This window comes from Bombina bombina, chromosome 2 (assembly GCF_027579735.1).
Source record: "Bombina bombina isolate aBomBom1 chromosome 2, aBomBom1.pri, whole genome shotgun sequence".
In the NCBI taxonomy this organism is placed as follows: domain Eukaryota; kingdom Metazoa; phylum Chordata; class Amphibia; order Anura; family Bombinatoridae; genus Bombina; species Bombina bombina.
In genome coordinates this window covers 822,533,262-822,549,883 of record NC_069500.1, presented here as the reverse complement: position 1 = coordinate 822,549,883, position 16,622 = coordinate 822,533,262, and the positions used below count along the sequence as shown (strand labels likewise).

At 42.1% G+C, this 16,622-nt stretch overlaps 1 protein-coding gene across 1 annotated transcript in view; it reads left to right on the top strand.

The window, feature by feature from the left end:
- Positions 1–16,162, top strand: part of SCAMP4 (secretory carrier membrane protein 4) — an 89,954-nt gene extending 73,792 nt beyond the window's left edge. The window contains exon 8 of the mRNA XM_053703083.1: positions 15,105–16,162. Within this exon, the coding sequence (XP_053559058.1) occupies positions 15,105–15,281 (177 nt within the window). The 3' untranslated portion in view covers positions 15,282–16,162. The remainder of the gene's footprint in view (positions 1–15,104) is intronic.
- The last annotated feature ends 460 nt before the right edge of the window (positions 16,163–16,622 follow it).

Genomic DNA, 16,622 nt, shown 5'->3' with positions numbered 1-16,622 from the left:
GCGACGGACGCTTGTGGCATTCGGCTTTTTTTTCGGAGCCTGATTTATTCTTTTGAAAATGCATTGTACTAAGATCTGGATTTGCAACTATCTTAGTGTGTTGATCTTTCACAAGAAGAAATCTGTCCGCATTTGGCAGCTACATTTATATCAATAGTTACAAACACTGCTGCCATAGAATGCTACATCTGCCTACCGAGGTTTACTCTTCATCAAATGATGTCAAAAGAACAAAGCAAATTTGTTAGTAGAAGTAAATTTGAAAGTGGTTTAAAATTGCATGTTCTTTCTGATTTGTGAATGTGTTTAATTTTGACTTTACTGTCCCTTTAAGAAACAAATGCAAAGCTAATTGTAGCTACAGGAAGAAAAAAGGAAAATTAAAGACTTGTTTTATATGTGTGCATTATATCTACAAGCAAGTCAGCAATACATTGCTTAGATTTACATGCAAATTAAATGTTTCAAAAGCATTTAAAACTGTAAAAGTACAGTTTAGTAAATCCGAAACTTAATTTGAACTCTAAAGATTGTGTTTTTCCATTGTTTCATTTCTGTCCATAATTTAAGGGATATTCCAGCCAAAATTAGAAACCACATGGGAGCATTTCGGTATTGAACAGAAGCATTTTTCTTCATAAATGGAAAGAGTCCACAGCTGCATTCATTACTTTTGGGAATTCAGAATCTGGCCACCAGGAGGAGGCAAAGACACCCCAGCCAAAGGCTTAAATACCTCTCCCACTTCCCCCATCCCCCAGTCATTCTTTGCCTTTCGTCCCAGGAGGTTGGTAGAGAAGTGTCTTTGTTTTGAATTAGTCTCTTATGGAGGGTAGTACTCTTCGGCAAGGGACTGAAGTTTGAAGTAATCCTGTCAGCCTTTCAGTGAAAGCTTGGATGAAAGTTAGAGTCCGGAGATGCAGGGAGAGTCTTTCTGCAAAACCATCCCGACTCATTTTAACAGCTCCACAAGCAATCGGCGTTGACGAGTTTTGCTGCCTGCTTTCTTCTCAAGTCCATGGCAAAAGCGTTGCTACTATCTGTCACACTTGAAGGGCCGTGTTCCTGTTACAAGGCGTAGATTCCGGTAAGATTGTTTAATTTTACTTTCTGCATGAAACGTACTGTGTTACAGATGTTTCCCCGAGGGGATACCACCTAGCGGGACTAACTTATATCAAAGGGCCTCAGTGAGGCTCCTTTTGTATCTTGGAATCAAGGGTTAATATCTCCTGAGGGGGGTTATTGAACAGGGTTTTTTTTAATCATGTTTGTGATATGATTCAACCTGCGTATGTGTAGTGTATTTTGGCTCATGGCTGTGGAACATGACGGCTTTTGGAAAGTGACGCAGCCTTACGGTCGGGTGTGCTTTTTTGGACTATATGGTTCTCCTGGTGACCGGGCGTGGTCACGTTTCTGGCCTCCATTTCTGCATTCCTGACCGTGTGGCGACGGAGAAATTCTGGTCTGCTGGTGTCGGTCATTGGAGGTAATGAGTGGCCCAGCCATTGTGGGTGTCAGGTGCCGTTTAGATCTTTTGGTCCAATCTTTTGTATTCAATATCGTAGTTATGGAGGAGTCTGATATTGTGGAGACGGACGTCACTCTTTCATTTTCTACTCCTTGCGAAGAATGCGTATTGCCCCGGATGATACAAGCCTATCAGCTATGTTCTGAATGCCGTATTAGAGTGCTCAATTCCTCGGGATCGGGGAATCAAGGGGCCGCTGAACCATCCCGCCTCTGGGGCTTCTGTCCTTCGAGTGGCGAGTTCCCTTTCACCATCTCTTACTACGCATGCAGACTTTGCTTATCCTTCTCTGGAAGGTGGCTTGTTCCCGCCGGAGGTTTCAGCACGATTTCGCATGATTGGTGCTGGCGAATCTGCAACTTCCAGAAGTGTGCTTAAGATATTGTTCGTGTTCCGTTATCCAGGGCTCTTCAGGCATGGGATGGCCTGTTCAGCTCTCTGGGGGAACGACTGTCCCTGAGGCTTCAGGGGGTCAACCTTCGGGGCCGGAGTCGTCTTTTGCTCCGGCGGGGGTATGCTGTGCTTTTTTATATAGACTGGCGCGCCTTCGTGTTTTATTGAGACACGCTTTGGCGTTGTCAGAAGATCCCATCCTTAATGGATCTGAGAATTTTCAGTCTGCTTCTTCGAATAGCTTACAGAATTAGACGTAAGGGAATGAAGTAAACTTCTTATAGTCTTGTTTGAGTATCCTTTCCAGTTCTGAGCTTGGAAGAACAGGGTCCCTGTTGGGCCGGTCCTGCGGGTGCGCCTGTTTTTCTTTGACGATAACCTGCGGGTTGCCTTATCTTTTATTTTTATCCGGTGAGGATTGTTTTTATTTGGTTTAAAGCTCATGTTGGTTTTATATTTCATTGGGAATTTTATCTGGAATCGATACTCGCGATTGTTTGATCGCACTGTTGCTTCTAAGGAAGTTTGTTCTGGACGAGTTTCAGTCCTATGTTTGTCTGCTGTTTATTTCTCCCTCTCTAGGGGAGATTCTATGCGGCCTTGACAGTGAAGGCCCTTGTTTTCATGCTGGTCCTGATTGGGTTCAGATTCTTCTGTCTTGAGGCCTAATCAGACACGTGGCGCCTGTTTTGCCTGGCTGGTCAGATTAGGGCGCAGAGTGCTTCATTATTATTTGCGTTATTTCTTGTTTTTCTTTAACAAGTTTCAGCTAAGCATTCTGAGAGGACCTGAGGGTCCGTGAGGCATGGGGGATTGGTTCAATCCTCATTAGCCTTTCATGTTGGTCGACTGGGACTAGGAGTTCTACTGCAACACACTCAATTGATTCCATTTTTCTGTCGGGTCTTGTAGTGTCTCCTTTCCTGCGTGGGTTGGAGGTTGGGAGGACTTCGGACCTCCTTGCTGCCGGTTCCTGCCGGTTTTGCCTTCTGGGGCTCTTTGGAGATTGTCCCTTTTGGTTTTGTTCCTTTTGAGGTTTTCTTCCTTCGGGTCGAGACTTGATGGTTTTTGCCGCCTAATTGAGGAAGTGAGGGACGTGTGGCCTTTTCCTACTTCCGGGAGTTAGTCGTCTCCATATCAGGGACGATAGGCTGTGTTGTCTCCTTCTCCAAGCTTCACTTAGGGGGTTTGTCTACTGGGGTTTGGGATGCTCTGCATTCTTTTTCCTTGGGTGTGGTTCTCTGGTTATGTATCCTGAGAGGACTATGGACACTAGCCTTTATTCTACTCTCTACCTTCGGGTGACTCTGTCCTTGTTTTTTCCCTTGGTCTTGGACTTCCTGTATGTTGTCCTTGACGCCCGTGGGTTCTAGAGTATTTGCTCAACTCTGTCACGCCCTAGTTTATTTTTGGAGGGTGGAATCCTGCTAGGGGTGTCTCTTCCCTTGGGCTGGGAATTACGAGTGAGTTCTCCGGTTTAGTCCAGTTATCTTCCTCTGTGAGATCTGATTCCTTCAGACGAGGTATTTGTGTTCCCTGGGGGGGTATTTGTTTTTAGACGATTCTGGGGCGCGGGCCCAGGGTTTTTGTCTTGGAACCTTATGGATGTCTGAAGACTTATGATCCTGTGGACTTGTTCGGGGCGACCCAGTTTTTCCCGGGAACACAGGCTTTGGCTTCATTGCTAGCTCATTGAGCCCGCAAGCAGCTGAGCCAGGATTTGCGTTCACCTTCGGGTGCTGGCATGTTCCTTTTGGCCTGTTTGGTCCTTGGAAAGGTCCCGCAATGGTTTAGTTGTAGGCTTTGCGGGCCTGTAATCTGATAGTTGAGATTTAGATTCCAGCTATATGTTCTTCACAGTGCATGTCCTTTCACTTTGTGGACGAAGTGTGTTTGGGGAGTTTTCTCTCTGTGGGATCAACAGTGGTGTCTGGATGAATTTAATTCGGTCCGTGGTTTGATCAGACTATGACTTTCTTGTCTTCTGGGCATGTGCACTGTCCTTTATCTGTGCTCTACCCTTGAGGGGTAGTTGCCTTCCTTAAGAGGTTGGGTTTTTCCTCTCTCGGGAGTGTCGTTGACCTGCCCTGTGTGTAGGAGGTTGGAACAGGTGCTAGGGGATAGCGGTTTGCTGTTCTGGGGCTTGTTCTATTCCAACGATGGAAGTTGAGGTCTCCATGTCGGGACTGTTATAGAGAGTTGTGCCAGGTCTTCTCAGGGAGCTACGGCACTTTTCTCTGTTCAGGTCCTAGGGGGTTCTCCTTGAGAGTACCTATATTGGAAGAGCGGATTGGGTTGGCACCCGAGCTCTGTTGGAGTTCCTTCCACTCTTTCCATTCCCTGGGGGCTTGTGGTTGGGGTTTTTGTCTGTTCCCCGTCTTTCAGACGTGCCTGTCGCTTGGGCTGGTCTGGTGTTTGGAGCAGGATCTGTGGTCTATTGCTCTGCTGCTTCATCCTTGGGTCTTCGAGGTACAGGGAGCCTCCTTGAGGGCTCTGTGTCTACTCCAAGTTCAGGATCTGTGGAAAGGAATGGCGGCTCTTGGATAGCCCGTGACGTGTCCACTGCTTAGTGGATGCTTAACAGTCTGATGGTTTGGAACCTATCTTCAGCTACTCTTTACTTGTCCTGCAAGTTTTCAAATTTCAGAGTCATCTTTGGATGACTGTAGCGTGCAGTGTTTTGACTCAGGTGTTTACCCATTTGTGCTGCACGTGGTTTCGGTTTCTGAAGATTTAGATATCTGAGCGACCTTGGTGACTCTGGGGACCTTCGTCTTCAGTTGTCTTCTAGGTGCGGTTGCACTGCGTTTGGGAAGAAGATCTCTTCTCTGTTCAGATTCCTGGTCCTACCCCGTGGTTTCTGTACAATCTGGGGTCTGGGCGTTGACTCCCCTTGTTTCTTCGAGACTGATTGGGTCTCTGTGAGCTTGGCCCGGTTTCTCTGGTTTTTGCATTGTATTTTTATTTGGGACTCGTTCCCTATTTAGTTTTTTTTTTTTAATCCTTGATGGATGTTTATCCGTGTCTTTTCCCTTTGTGGGATATACGGTAGTCTGATCCCTTTCTCTAGTAAGGGGTGCGTTGTTTGGGACCGACTGCTTGGCGACGGTGTCTCCTGGAGGCTTGTTTGCTTAGTCGTGTCTAGTTCCTGCGGTCTCTAGCAAGGTTTGTGGACTATCTGTGGGTCAGTGTCATTAGGGCCCCTTCCTTTTTTTCAAGGTTTTTTTTTCGGCTTTGGACAAAGTGGGTTTTTGTGGGGTAGGGGTTTTCAGGCCTGGTGCCCTCAGAATGGGCCGCCTGTTGTACCCTCCCGTTTTGGCATTCAGTGTCCTCTATAGCTTGGGTATTGTTTTCCAAAAAGTAATGAATGCAGCTGTGGACTCTTTCCATTTATGAAGAAAAACTTAAATTATGCTTACCTGATAATTTTCTTTTCTTCAGATGGAAAGAGTCCACAGCTCCCCGCCCGTATTTTTTCTGTGGGGCATCTGTTATTTTTATTCTTCTGGCACCTTTTCACCCTGATATTTCTTCTACTGTTCCTTGTTCCTCGGCAGAATGACTGGGCAAAGTGGGGGGAGTATTTAAGCCTTTGGCTGGGGTGTCTTTGCCTCCTCCTGGTGGCCAGGTTCTGAATTCCCAAAAGTAATGACTGCAGCTGTGGACTTTCCATCTGAAGAAAAGAAAATTATCAGGTATGCATAATTTAAGTTTTTGTAATATAAATGTATTAGCAAAAATGCTTCTAATAAAAGCTATAACTGTTTTAAAGTGTATTTAAGTATGCAACATGCACCAGCATTTTAAACCCAGCACTCGTTTAGAGAGCATAAGGTGCTTGTACCATCTAGTAATGACTCAGTTTGTTAATTGTTGACATGATAAAAGCCCCACTGATGATCTGAGCAGCTGCAGTATTTAAAATATGGGTGCAGTGAAAATATCTAGCTATGCTTCACATGCAGAGAATTTTTTAACACTAAAACAGTGATATCTTTTACTAGAAGCATTTTTGCATATATTGCAAATTATGTTTCTATTCAAAGGTGTAATTAATCTATGTGCAATTAAATTTTGACCGGAATGTCCCTTTAACCTGTTTTTTTTTTTTTTTTTTTTTTTTTTTTTTAATTAAAGAAAACCTAGATTACAACTTGGCAGCACACATTATTTTATGTAATCTTAAATGTTACACTTTTATTAGTTGTATAAATATTGAAGAAATTATTTTAAAAATCTGTGTACTATTCTAAGGCTAAACTTTGCTTTACATACATCATTATGCCTAGCATTATTTTAGTGCTTAAAGGGACATAAAACCCAAGATTTTTCTTTCATGATTCAGATAGAACATAACGTTTTAAACAACTTAGCCTTTGTTGAAAAGCAAAAAGGTAAGCTCAGGAGTGTGCACGTGTCTGCAGCACTATATGGCAGCAGTTTTGCAACAATGTTATACATTATCATGAGCACTAAATGCAGCACTATTCCCTGTCATGTGATGTTGCAGAAATGGGCACACTAGCTATCTAGATATCTCTTCAACAAAGAATAACATGAGAAAAAAAATATTTGTGTTTCAAATCCCTTTAAATGTTCATAATATATATTCATATGCTGGGTCTTAAAACCAATAAATTGTCCTAGATGACATTCTGAGTGCATACTTAGATGCTGATTGGTAAGAATGCCTGTGTGAACTCTGGCACATCATACCAATCTCAATCTTTATATATTGTTTTGGGGGTTTTTTTCATCATTTTTTTATTGAGATTATTAGCAAGTACAGAAGTAAACAAATGTTCAACAAAGAAGATAAGTGTCTCATCACTAATTGTTGCACTATTACAAGAAGGTACACACATAAATATTCTATACATAAGACTAAGTATTATCTGAATAACCAAAACATCAGTAATGCTAAGGTACATATGGGGATAAAACCAAATTTTTAAGTATTTTAAGTTCCTCCTGAAGCACAAAGGGACACTCATGGACCCTGGTGAGCATAAACAATGTGGGGGAGGAAATCTTATTATATATAGAAGGTCGCTCATGGACCACTGGTATTAAAAAGAGATACATGATATCTCAGAAACATAAAATTGTATAAGCTTAAAAGTCTGCAAAACTAGATCGACATGCATAATAAACATGTGAATCTACAAGATAGGAAGAAGATCTATAGCATTACTTGAGTAACATAGGAAATGTAACTGCATAGCAAGGTGGTAACAAGTATAGATATGAAACTACAAGATCATAAAACCAGGTGCTCATGCATAACGTATAGATATTGGCTGGTAGTTGTTTGATATATACAGTACTTGCATAGCTATACGGGCAAAAAAGTTGGTCACAAAACTCTAAGATCTAGTTAAGTAAGAGGTCTGTATTGGCAGATTGGTGAATTACATCTATGTGCGAATTACCACTAATGGATGCATCATATAGCTATATATGGATTGTAATATGAGATATCAAGCCACTGGCTCGAACAGGCAAGTAAACTAGAGATTATTAGAAAATATTGGGAGAATATGACCAGCCCCTTCCTATAATCTCCAATACAGGCAAATTAAGTAGAATTCATCTGAGCATGCTTTTATAGTAGCCTAATGAGAACACCTAGATCAGACATCCTCAAACTTGGCCCTCCAGAGGTTTTGGAACTACATTGCCCATGATGCTCAGCCAGCTAATATGCTTAAAATAGTTATTTTAAGTAGATAGGTAACTATGTACCCCGTAGTGAATAACTACCATTGTCGTTACAATCAACAAACACCACTCCTTTGTAGCTGATCGAGTCCGGGTGTATAGCACAAAAAAATTAGAGTCAGTTTATTGAGGGACCACGACTTGTCAGATAAGCTCGGTCGGCTGAGATTACTGGATAGTATGGGGCTTAATCAGATATGTGTTCTATGTTTTGCGGTGAGCTGCCCCTCACAAATTCCAGCGCATCTCCAGGAGCCTCTTTGCTCTCTCTGTACTGATAGGATCTGGACTCTTCTACTCAGTTCTCTGATTGTAACGCCGTCACATACCAGGAGGCTGGCCGTACCATCCCAGTTTTCAGCTAAAGAAAACTTTGCATGAGATCCATTTTCCTGCTCAGTAGTGCTAGATCCAGCGGTGACACAATCATTTCTCCAACATTGGTGTGTTCGGTCCACGGTTTCATCCTTACTTGTGGGATATTCTCCTCCCCTACAGGGAATGGCAAGGAGAGCACACAGCAAGAGCTGTCCATATAGCTCCCCCTCTGGCTCCGCCCCCCAGTCATTCTCCTTGCCGCTCTGAACAAGTAGCATCTCCACGGGGATGGTGAGGAGTTTGTGGTGTTAGTTGTAGTTTTTTATTTCTTCTATCAAGAGTTTGTTATTTTGAAATAGTACTGGTATGTACTATTTACTCTGAAACAGAAAGAGATGAAGAGTTCTGTTTAAAAGAGGAGTATGATTTTAGCAGCAGTAACTAAAATCAGTTGCTGTTCCCACGCAGGACTGTTCAGCTGAGAGAACTTCAGTTGGGGGGAACAGTTTGCAGACTTTTCTGCTCAAGGTATGACTAGCCATTTTTCTAACAAGACTGTGTAATGCTGGAAGGCTGTCATTTTCCCTCATGGGGATCGGTAAGCCATTTTCTTAGACTCAGAAAGAATAAAGGGCTTATTATGGGCTATTAACTGGTGGACACTCTTAAGGGCTAAATCGATTGTTTATTTAAGTTGTTTTTTAAAGTTTGAAGTAGTTTTCACACTTTTATTGTTTGGGGAACGTTTTTATCGCCAGGCACTAGTTAAGACACCTTCCCAGTCAGGAAGGGCCTTTCACTGTAGTAGGCAGAGCCTCATTTTCGCGCAATTATTGCGCAGTTTCTTTTGAGTGCAGTGCATGCAGCTGCATGTGTGAGGGTCTGGTATCCACTGAAAACGTTCCTAGAAGGCTTGAATTTGTATCGTATACCCCCCTGGGATAGGTGACGTCGCAACCAAGGCTGTGGCTGGGACTGTAGTGGGGTTAAAATTGCAAACGGCTCCGGATTCCACATTTTAAGGGTTAACAGCTTGAAAATTGGGGTGCAATACTTTGAATGCATTAAGACACTGTGGTGAAAATTTGGTAAAGATTGGATAATTCCTTCATAGTTTTTCACATATTCAGTAATAAAGTGTGCCCTGTTTAACATTTAAAGAGACAGTAACGGTTTTGTTTTAAAACGTTTTTTGTGCTTTATTAACCAGTTTAAGCCTGTTTAACATGTCTGTACCTTCAGATAGATCATGTTCTGTATGTATGGAAGCCAATGTGGTTCCCCCTTCAAATATATGTGATAATTGTGCCATGGCGTCCAAACACAGTAAGGACAGTACTGTCACAAATAGTAAGGTTGCCCAGGATGATTCCTCAGATGAAGGAAGTAGGGATAGTTCTACATCTTCTCCTTCTGTGTCTATACCAGTTATGCCCGCGCAGGCGACCCCTAGTACTTCTAGCGCGCCAATGCTTGTTACTATGCAACAATTGACAGCAGTAATGGATAACTCCATAGCTAATATTTTATTCAAAATGCCAGCATTTCAGAGAAAGCGCGATTGCTCAGTTTTAAACACTGTAGAGCAGGAGGGCGCTGATGATAATTTTTCTGTCATACCCTCACACCAGTCTGAAGTGGCAATGAGGGAGGGTTTGTCAGATGGAGAAATTTCTGATACAGGAAGAATTTCTCAGCAGGCAGAACCTGATGTTGTGACATTTAAATTAGAGCATCTCCGCGCATTACTTAAGGAGGTGCTATCTACTCTGGATGATTGTGACAATCTGGTCATCCCAGAAAAATTGTGCAAGATGGACAAGTTCCTAGAGGTCCCGGTGCACCCTGATGCCTTTCCGATACCTAAAAGGATGGCGGACATAGTGAATAAGGAGTGGGAGAAGCCAGGCATACCTTTTGTCCCTCCTCCTAATATTTAAGAAATTGTTCCCTATGGTCGACCCCAGGAAGGACACATGGCAAACAGTCCCTAAGGTCGAGGGGGCGGTTTCTACACTAGCCAAACGCACAACCATTCCCATTGAGGACAATTGTGCTTTCAAAGATCCTATGGATAAAAAATTGGAGGGTTTGCTTAAAAAGATTTTTGTACAGCAAGGTTACCTCCTTCAACCTATTTCGTGCATTATTCCTGTCACTACAGCGGCGTGGTTCTGGTTCGAGGAACTGGAAAAGTCGCTCAGTAGGGAGACTCCGTATGAGGAGGTCATGGACAGAATTCACGCACTTAAGTTAGCTAATTCCTTTATTTTAGACGCCGCTTTGCAGTTAGCGAGATTAGCGGCGAAAAATTCAGGGTTTGCAATTGTGGCGCGCAGAGCGCTCTGGCTAAAGTCTTGGTCGGCAGATATATCTTCCAAGACAAAATTGCTTAATATCCCTTTCAAAGGTAAGACCCTTTTTGGGCCAGAATTGAAAGAAATTATTTCAGACATCACTGGGGGAAAGGGCCATACCCTCCCACAAGATAGGCCTTTCAAGGCTAAGAATAAGTCCAATTTTCATTCCTTTCGCAATTTCAGGAACGGACCGGCTTCCAACTCTGCGGCCTCTAGACAAGAGGGTAACGCTTCCCAGACTAAACCAGCTTGGAAACCAATGCAAGGCTGGAACAAGGGTAAACAGGCCAAGAAGCCTGCTGCTGCTACCAAAACAGCATGAAGGGGTAGCCCCCGATCCGGGACGGGATCTAGTAGGGGGCAGACTCTCTCTCTTTGCTCAGGCTTGGGCAAGTGATGTTCAGGATCCCTGGGCACTAGAAATAGTCTCTCAGGGTTATCTTCTAGAATTCAAGGAACTACCCCCAAGGGGAAGGTTCCACATGTCTCACTTATCTTCAAACCAAATAAAAAGACAGGCATTCTTACATTGTGTAGAAGACCTGTTAAAGATGGGAGTGATACACCCAGTTCCAACTGTGGAACAAGGTCAGGGGTTTTACTCAAATCTGTTTGTAGTTCCCAAAAAAGAGGGAACTTTCAGTCCAATTCTGGATTTAAAAATTCTAAACAAATTTCTCAGAGTTCCATCGTTCAAAATGGAAACCATTCGAACAATTTTACCTACAATCCAGGAGGGTCAATATATGACTACCGTGGATTTAAAGGATGCGTATATACATATTCCTATCCACAAAGATCATCATCAGTTCCTAAGGTTCGCCTTTCTGGACAAACATTATCAGTTCGTGGCTCTCCCATTCGGACTAGCCACTGCTCCCAGAATTTTCACAAAGGTGCTTGGGTCCCTTCTAGCGGTTCTAAGACCAAGGGGCATTGCAGTGGCACCTTATCTGGACGACATTCTAATTCAAGCGTCGTCTCTTTCCAAGGCAAAGGCTCATACAGACATTGTTCTAGCCTTTCTCAGATCTCACGGGTGGAAGGTGAACGTAGAAAAGAGTTCCCTGTCTCCGTCGACAAGAGTTCCCTTTTTGGGAACAATAATAAATTCTTTAGTAATGAAGATCTTCTTGACAGAGGTCAGAAAGTCAAAGCTTCTCAACGCTTGTCAAGTTCTTCTCTCTATTCTGCAGCCTTCCATAGCTCAGTGCATGGAAGTAGTAGGGTTGATGGTTGCAGCAATGGACATAGTTCCTTTTGCTCGAATTCATCTAAGACCATTACAACTGTGCATGCTCAAGCAGTGGAATGGGGACTATACAGACTTGTCTCCAAAGATTCTAACATACCAGAGTGGGTCATTGTCACGACCGACGCCAGTCTATTAGGCTGGGGCGCGGTCTGGGATTCCCTGAAAGCTTAGGGTTTATGGTCTCGGGAAGAGTCTCTTCTCCCGATCAACATCCTGGAACTGAGAGCGATATTCAATGCTCTCCGGGCTTGGCCTCAACTAGCGAAGGCCGGATTCATAAGATTTCAGTCAGACAACATGACGACTGTAGCTTACATCAACCATCAGGGGGGAACAAGGAGTTCCTTGGCGATGAGAGAGGTATCCAAAATCATCAAATGGGCGGAGGATCACTCCTGCCACCTATCTGCAATCCACATCCCAGGAGTAGACAACTGGGAGGCGGATTATCTGAATCGTCAGACTTTCCATCCGGGGGAGTGGGCACTCCACCCGGAGGTGTTTGCCCAGTTGACTCAATTATGGGGCATTCCAGACATGGATCTGATGGCGTCCCGTCAGAACTTCAAGGTTCCTTGCTATGGGTCCAGATCCAGGGATCCCAAGGTGACTCTAGTGGATGCATTAGTGGCACCTTGGTCGTTCAACCTAGCTTATGCGTTTCCACTGTTCCCTCTCCTTCCCAGGCTTGTAGCCAGGATCGAACAGGAGAAGGCCTCAGTGATTCTGATAGCTCCTGCGTGGCCGCGCAGGACTTGGTATGCAGACCTGGTGAATATGTCATCGGCTCCACCATGGAAGCTACCTTTGAGACAGGATCTTCTAGTGCAAGGTCCATTCGAACATCCAAATCTAGTTTCTCTGCAGCTGACTGCTTGGAAATTGAACGTTTGATTTTATCCAAGCGTGGGTTTTCAGATTCAGTGATAGATACTCTGGTCCAAGCCAGAAAACCTGTGACTAGAAAGATTTACTATAAAATATGGAAAAGATATATCTGTTGGTGTGAATCCAAGGGATTCTCCTGGAGTAAGATTAAAATTCCTAAGATCCTCTCCTTTCTCCAAGAAGGTTTGGATAAGGGATTGTCAGCGAGTTCTCTAAAAGGACAGATTTCTGCTTTATCTGTCTTGTTACACAAACGACTGGCAGCTGTGCCAGATGTACAAGCTTTTGTACAGGCTTTGGTCAGAATCAAGCCTGTTTACAGACCCTTGACTCCTCCTTGGAGTCTAAATTTAGTTCTTTCAGTCCTTCAAGGGGTTCCGTTTGAACCCTTACATTCCATAGATATCAAGTTACTATCTTGGAAAGTTCTGTTTTTGGTTGCTATTTCTTCTGCAAGAAGAGTTTCGGAATTATCTGCTTTGCAGTGTCATACACCCTATCTGGTGTTCCATTCAGATAAGGTCGTTTTGCGTACTAAGCCTGGTTTTCTTCCAAAGGTTGTTTCCAACAGGAATATTAACCAGGAAATAGTTGTTCCTTCTCTGTGTCCGAATCCAGTTTCAAAGAAGGAACGTTTGTTACACAATTTAGATGTAGTTCGTGCTTTAAAGTTCTATTTAGAAGCAACTAAGGATTTTAGACAAACCTCATCTTTGTTTGTCGTTTACTCTGGTAAGAGGAGAGGACAAAAAGCTACGGCTACCTCTCTTTCTTTCTGGCTGAAAAGCATTATCCGATTGGCTTATGAGACTGCCGGACGGCAGCCTCCTGAACGAGTCACAGCTCACTCCACTAGAGCTGTGGCTTCCACATGGGCTTTCAAGATCGAGGCTTCTGTTGATCAGATATGTAAGGCAGCGACTTGGCCTTCTCTGCACACTTTTGCCAAATTTTACAAATTCGATACTTTTGCTTCTTCGGAGGCTGTTTTTGGGAGAGGTTTTGCAAGCCGTGGTGCCTTCCGTTTAGGTAACCTGATTTGCTCCCTCCCTTCATCCGTGTCCTAAAGCTTTGGTATTGGTTCCCACAAGTAAGGATGAAACCGTGGACCGGACACACCAATGTTGGAGAAAACAGAATTTATGCCTACCTGATAAATTACTTTCTCCAACGGTGTGTCCGGTTTTTTAATCAGGTTTGAAAAATGTCTCTTTTTCTTTATACACTACAGTCACCACGGCACCCTATAGTTTCTCCTTTTTCTAATAACCGTCGGTCGAATGACTGGGGGGCGGAGCCAGAGGGGGAGCTATATGGACAGCTCTTGCTGTGTGCTCTCCTTGCCATTCCCTGTAGGGGAGGAGAATATCCCACAAGTAAGGATGAAACCGTGGACCGGACACGCCGTTTGAGAAAGTAATTTATCAGGTAAGCATAAATTCTGTTTTTTAGGTTTCCACCTAGGTAAGGTAGGTCTCTGCTCCACTTTTGTCTCTCCGGCTTCTAGTATACAGCTCCATTTGTATTCTGCCGTGGGATATAGGAAACACTCATCAGCTTGGGGTCCCACATGCTGCACAGTGACATTCAGTATTTCTGCCATCCTAAATGCACCATTATTTTCTTCCACATATTGAACTAACTATATATATAAGTTTGTTGAAACTGCTATGTATCTGCAGCTCTAAATCTATAAGGAGTGCTTGTATCAGTGAATGATAATCCATGTTTAAATAAAGAGTTACAGAGTTCACTCTTGCTCTTAATACCCGGTTTCCCGGGGTGGGGGGGTGCTGGAAGTCATTTCTCAAAGAGCAGCCAGAACTTTCAACAGTCCAGTCTAGGAGTACTTCTAGTATTGAAGAAATGTAGCATTTAATCCAGCAGGCTATTCTTCATCAGTTAGTAAGTAGTAAGCCTAATTACATGGCGGTATGTAATCTAATTAAAGGGACAGTAAAGTCATAATTAGACATTCATGATTTAGAATTAGCTTACAATTTTAAACAATGTTCCAATTTACTTCTATTTAATTTGCTTCCTTCTCTTGTTATCCTTTGCTAAAAGGTTTATCTAGGACAGATCAGGAGAAGCAAAAAACCTAGGTTCTAGCTGCTGCTTGGTGGCTGCATATATATATATATATATATATATATATATATATATATATATATATATACTGATTATCATTGGCTCACCTATTTGTTAATTTAGAAACCAGTAGTGCATTGCTGCTCCTTCAACAAATTATTCCAAGACAATGAAGCAAATTTGAAGAAAATTGAAATTTTTTTATGTTTTACCTAAATCATGAAAGAAAATATTTGGGTTTCATGTCCCTTTAAGCTGAGCTCCCAGTTTGGCAGCCATACTTGGCCACAGCCCAGACATGCCCCCTTAATATTGTTTTTTAATTAGCAGCCTTTTTTTCTTTTCTTTTTGCTTTTACTTATCCTTTTTCATGCATATTTTTAAAACATATTTAACTACTGCTCTTTCATAACTATGATAAATAAAATAATTCAAATAGAAATATGGCATATTTGTCTATGGTAGTGATGATCGCAAAGGCATCTTTTTGTTTGTTCAGTGAGCAACCTAGAAGAATGTTACATGTTCATTTTCTGTTTTACAGGTGCACAGGCTCTATAGAGGAGGTGGAGGAAGCTTCCAAAAGGCTCAAGATGAATGGAAGAGCGGCGCATGGAAGAGTAATCCAAACCAAAGTGATCAGTACTCCAATTTCACTGGGCCAACTCTGCCACAGTACCCTACAGTGCCAAGCTACCCTACTGGTGCACAGTGGCCTTGAGCTCCTCTCCATTGGGTTTATATTGGTGCAAGATTTTCCTATTGAGGCCAAACACTGCACAGTTTGCACCTATAAAACTGTAATAGCCTATACTGGATTGGCTGTAATTACATAAGGCAATAGATGAGCTGGACCCAACAGGAAAAAAACCCTCCTAGTTTCATATTCTCAAGTCCAGGAAAAGCAGCAATGCTGTAAATGGAAAAGAAGGCAGATGAAGTGGGATAAAATATTCATTCTGCTGTGAATTAGAACAAAAAACCCCCCATATAAATGGTTTTGAATAGACACACTAAACATTTTACCATGATACCATAATAGGGAGCATAACTTCACATTTATTTCAAATTAATTGTTGCAGTTCAAATTTATTTTTCTCCCAAAATTACCATCTTCAATAGGCCTTGAGTTAATTTAACATTCTTTGTGTGTGTGTATAAATATATATATATATATATATATATATATATATATATATATATATATATATTTAAACCTCACCACGTTTTGTACATTTTGTAAACATTGCTTCTCGACCATTATTAATATTAAATAGTAATTTTCTTGAATATACTCTTAAACATTATAAAATCATAAATAATGTGTTACCTCTTGATATTATATACTGACGTTTTTGTTAATATTTTGGATAGATCTTTGGTCTAAAATCATTTTTACGATTACCATTTGTACGTCTTAAGTATTCTGCTTCTTGCTCTATTAACATACTTACAAGCATTGTTTTGGGTATTGTGTATGAGTAGGAAGAAAACTGTGTGAGTGCCTTATTGCATTTCAAAAATGTTTACATGGTAAGTGATTGTAGAATTAGACTGGAATTCTTTAGTGCTAATATTATTAAAATTTTTATTTGAAATCCATATTATGTCGATTTTTTCTTTCTTTAAAAGAGCAATCGTCATTTTTATATGCATTAGAATGTAAAAAATGCATTGCAAAAGATCTGTGCATAAAATAATTTTCCTAAAAGCACCTTAAAGTGATTGTAAATCCTAGCTTTTCTGAAACGCTAGGATTTATCATCGGAACAAATAAAAGGGACTTTCAGTCATGAAGTATTAAATACCTCATGCTGAAAGTTCCTTTATTTGTTGGAAGTGTTTGCCGCATTGAGCTGCTAAGGCAGCCCACAGCAGAACGTTATTTAGCTGAGAGGTGACGTTTCCATCTCTTAGCCAATAGCCGTGCGGGATATCCGGCTTCTGTCCACACTTGCAGATCTGACTGAGTAAAAATGTGAATCTCCTCATATTCATTTCTCTATAGCTTTGCTTTGAGAGTGACTAGTAGCTTTGTAAATAGTGAGGCACTATTACAAAG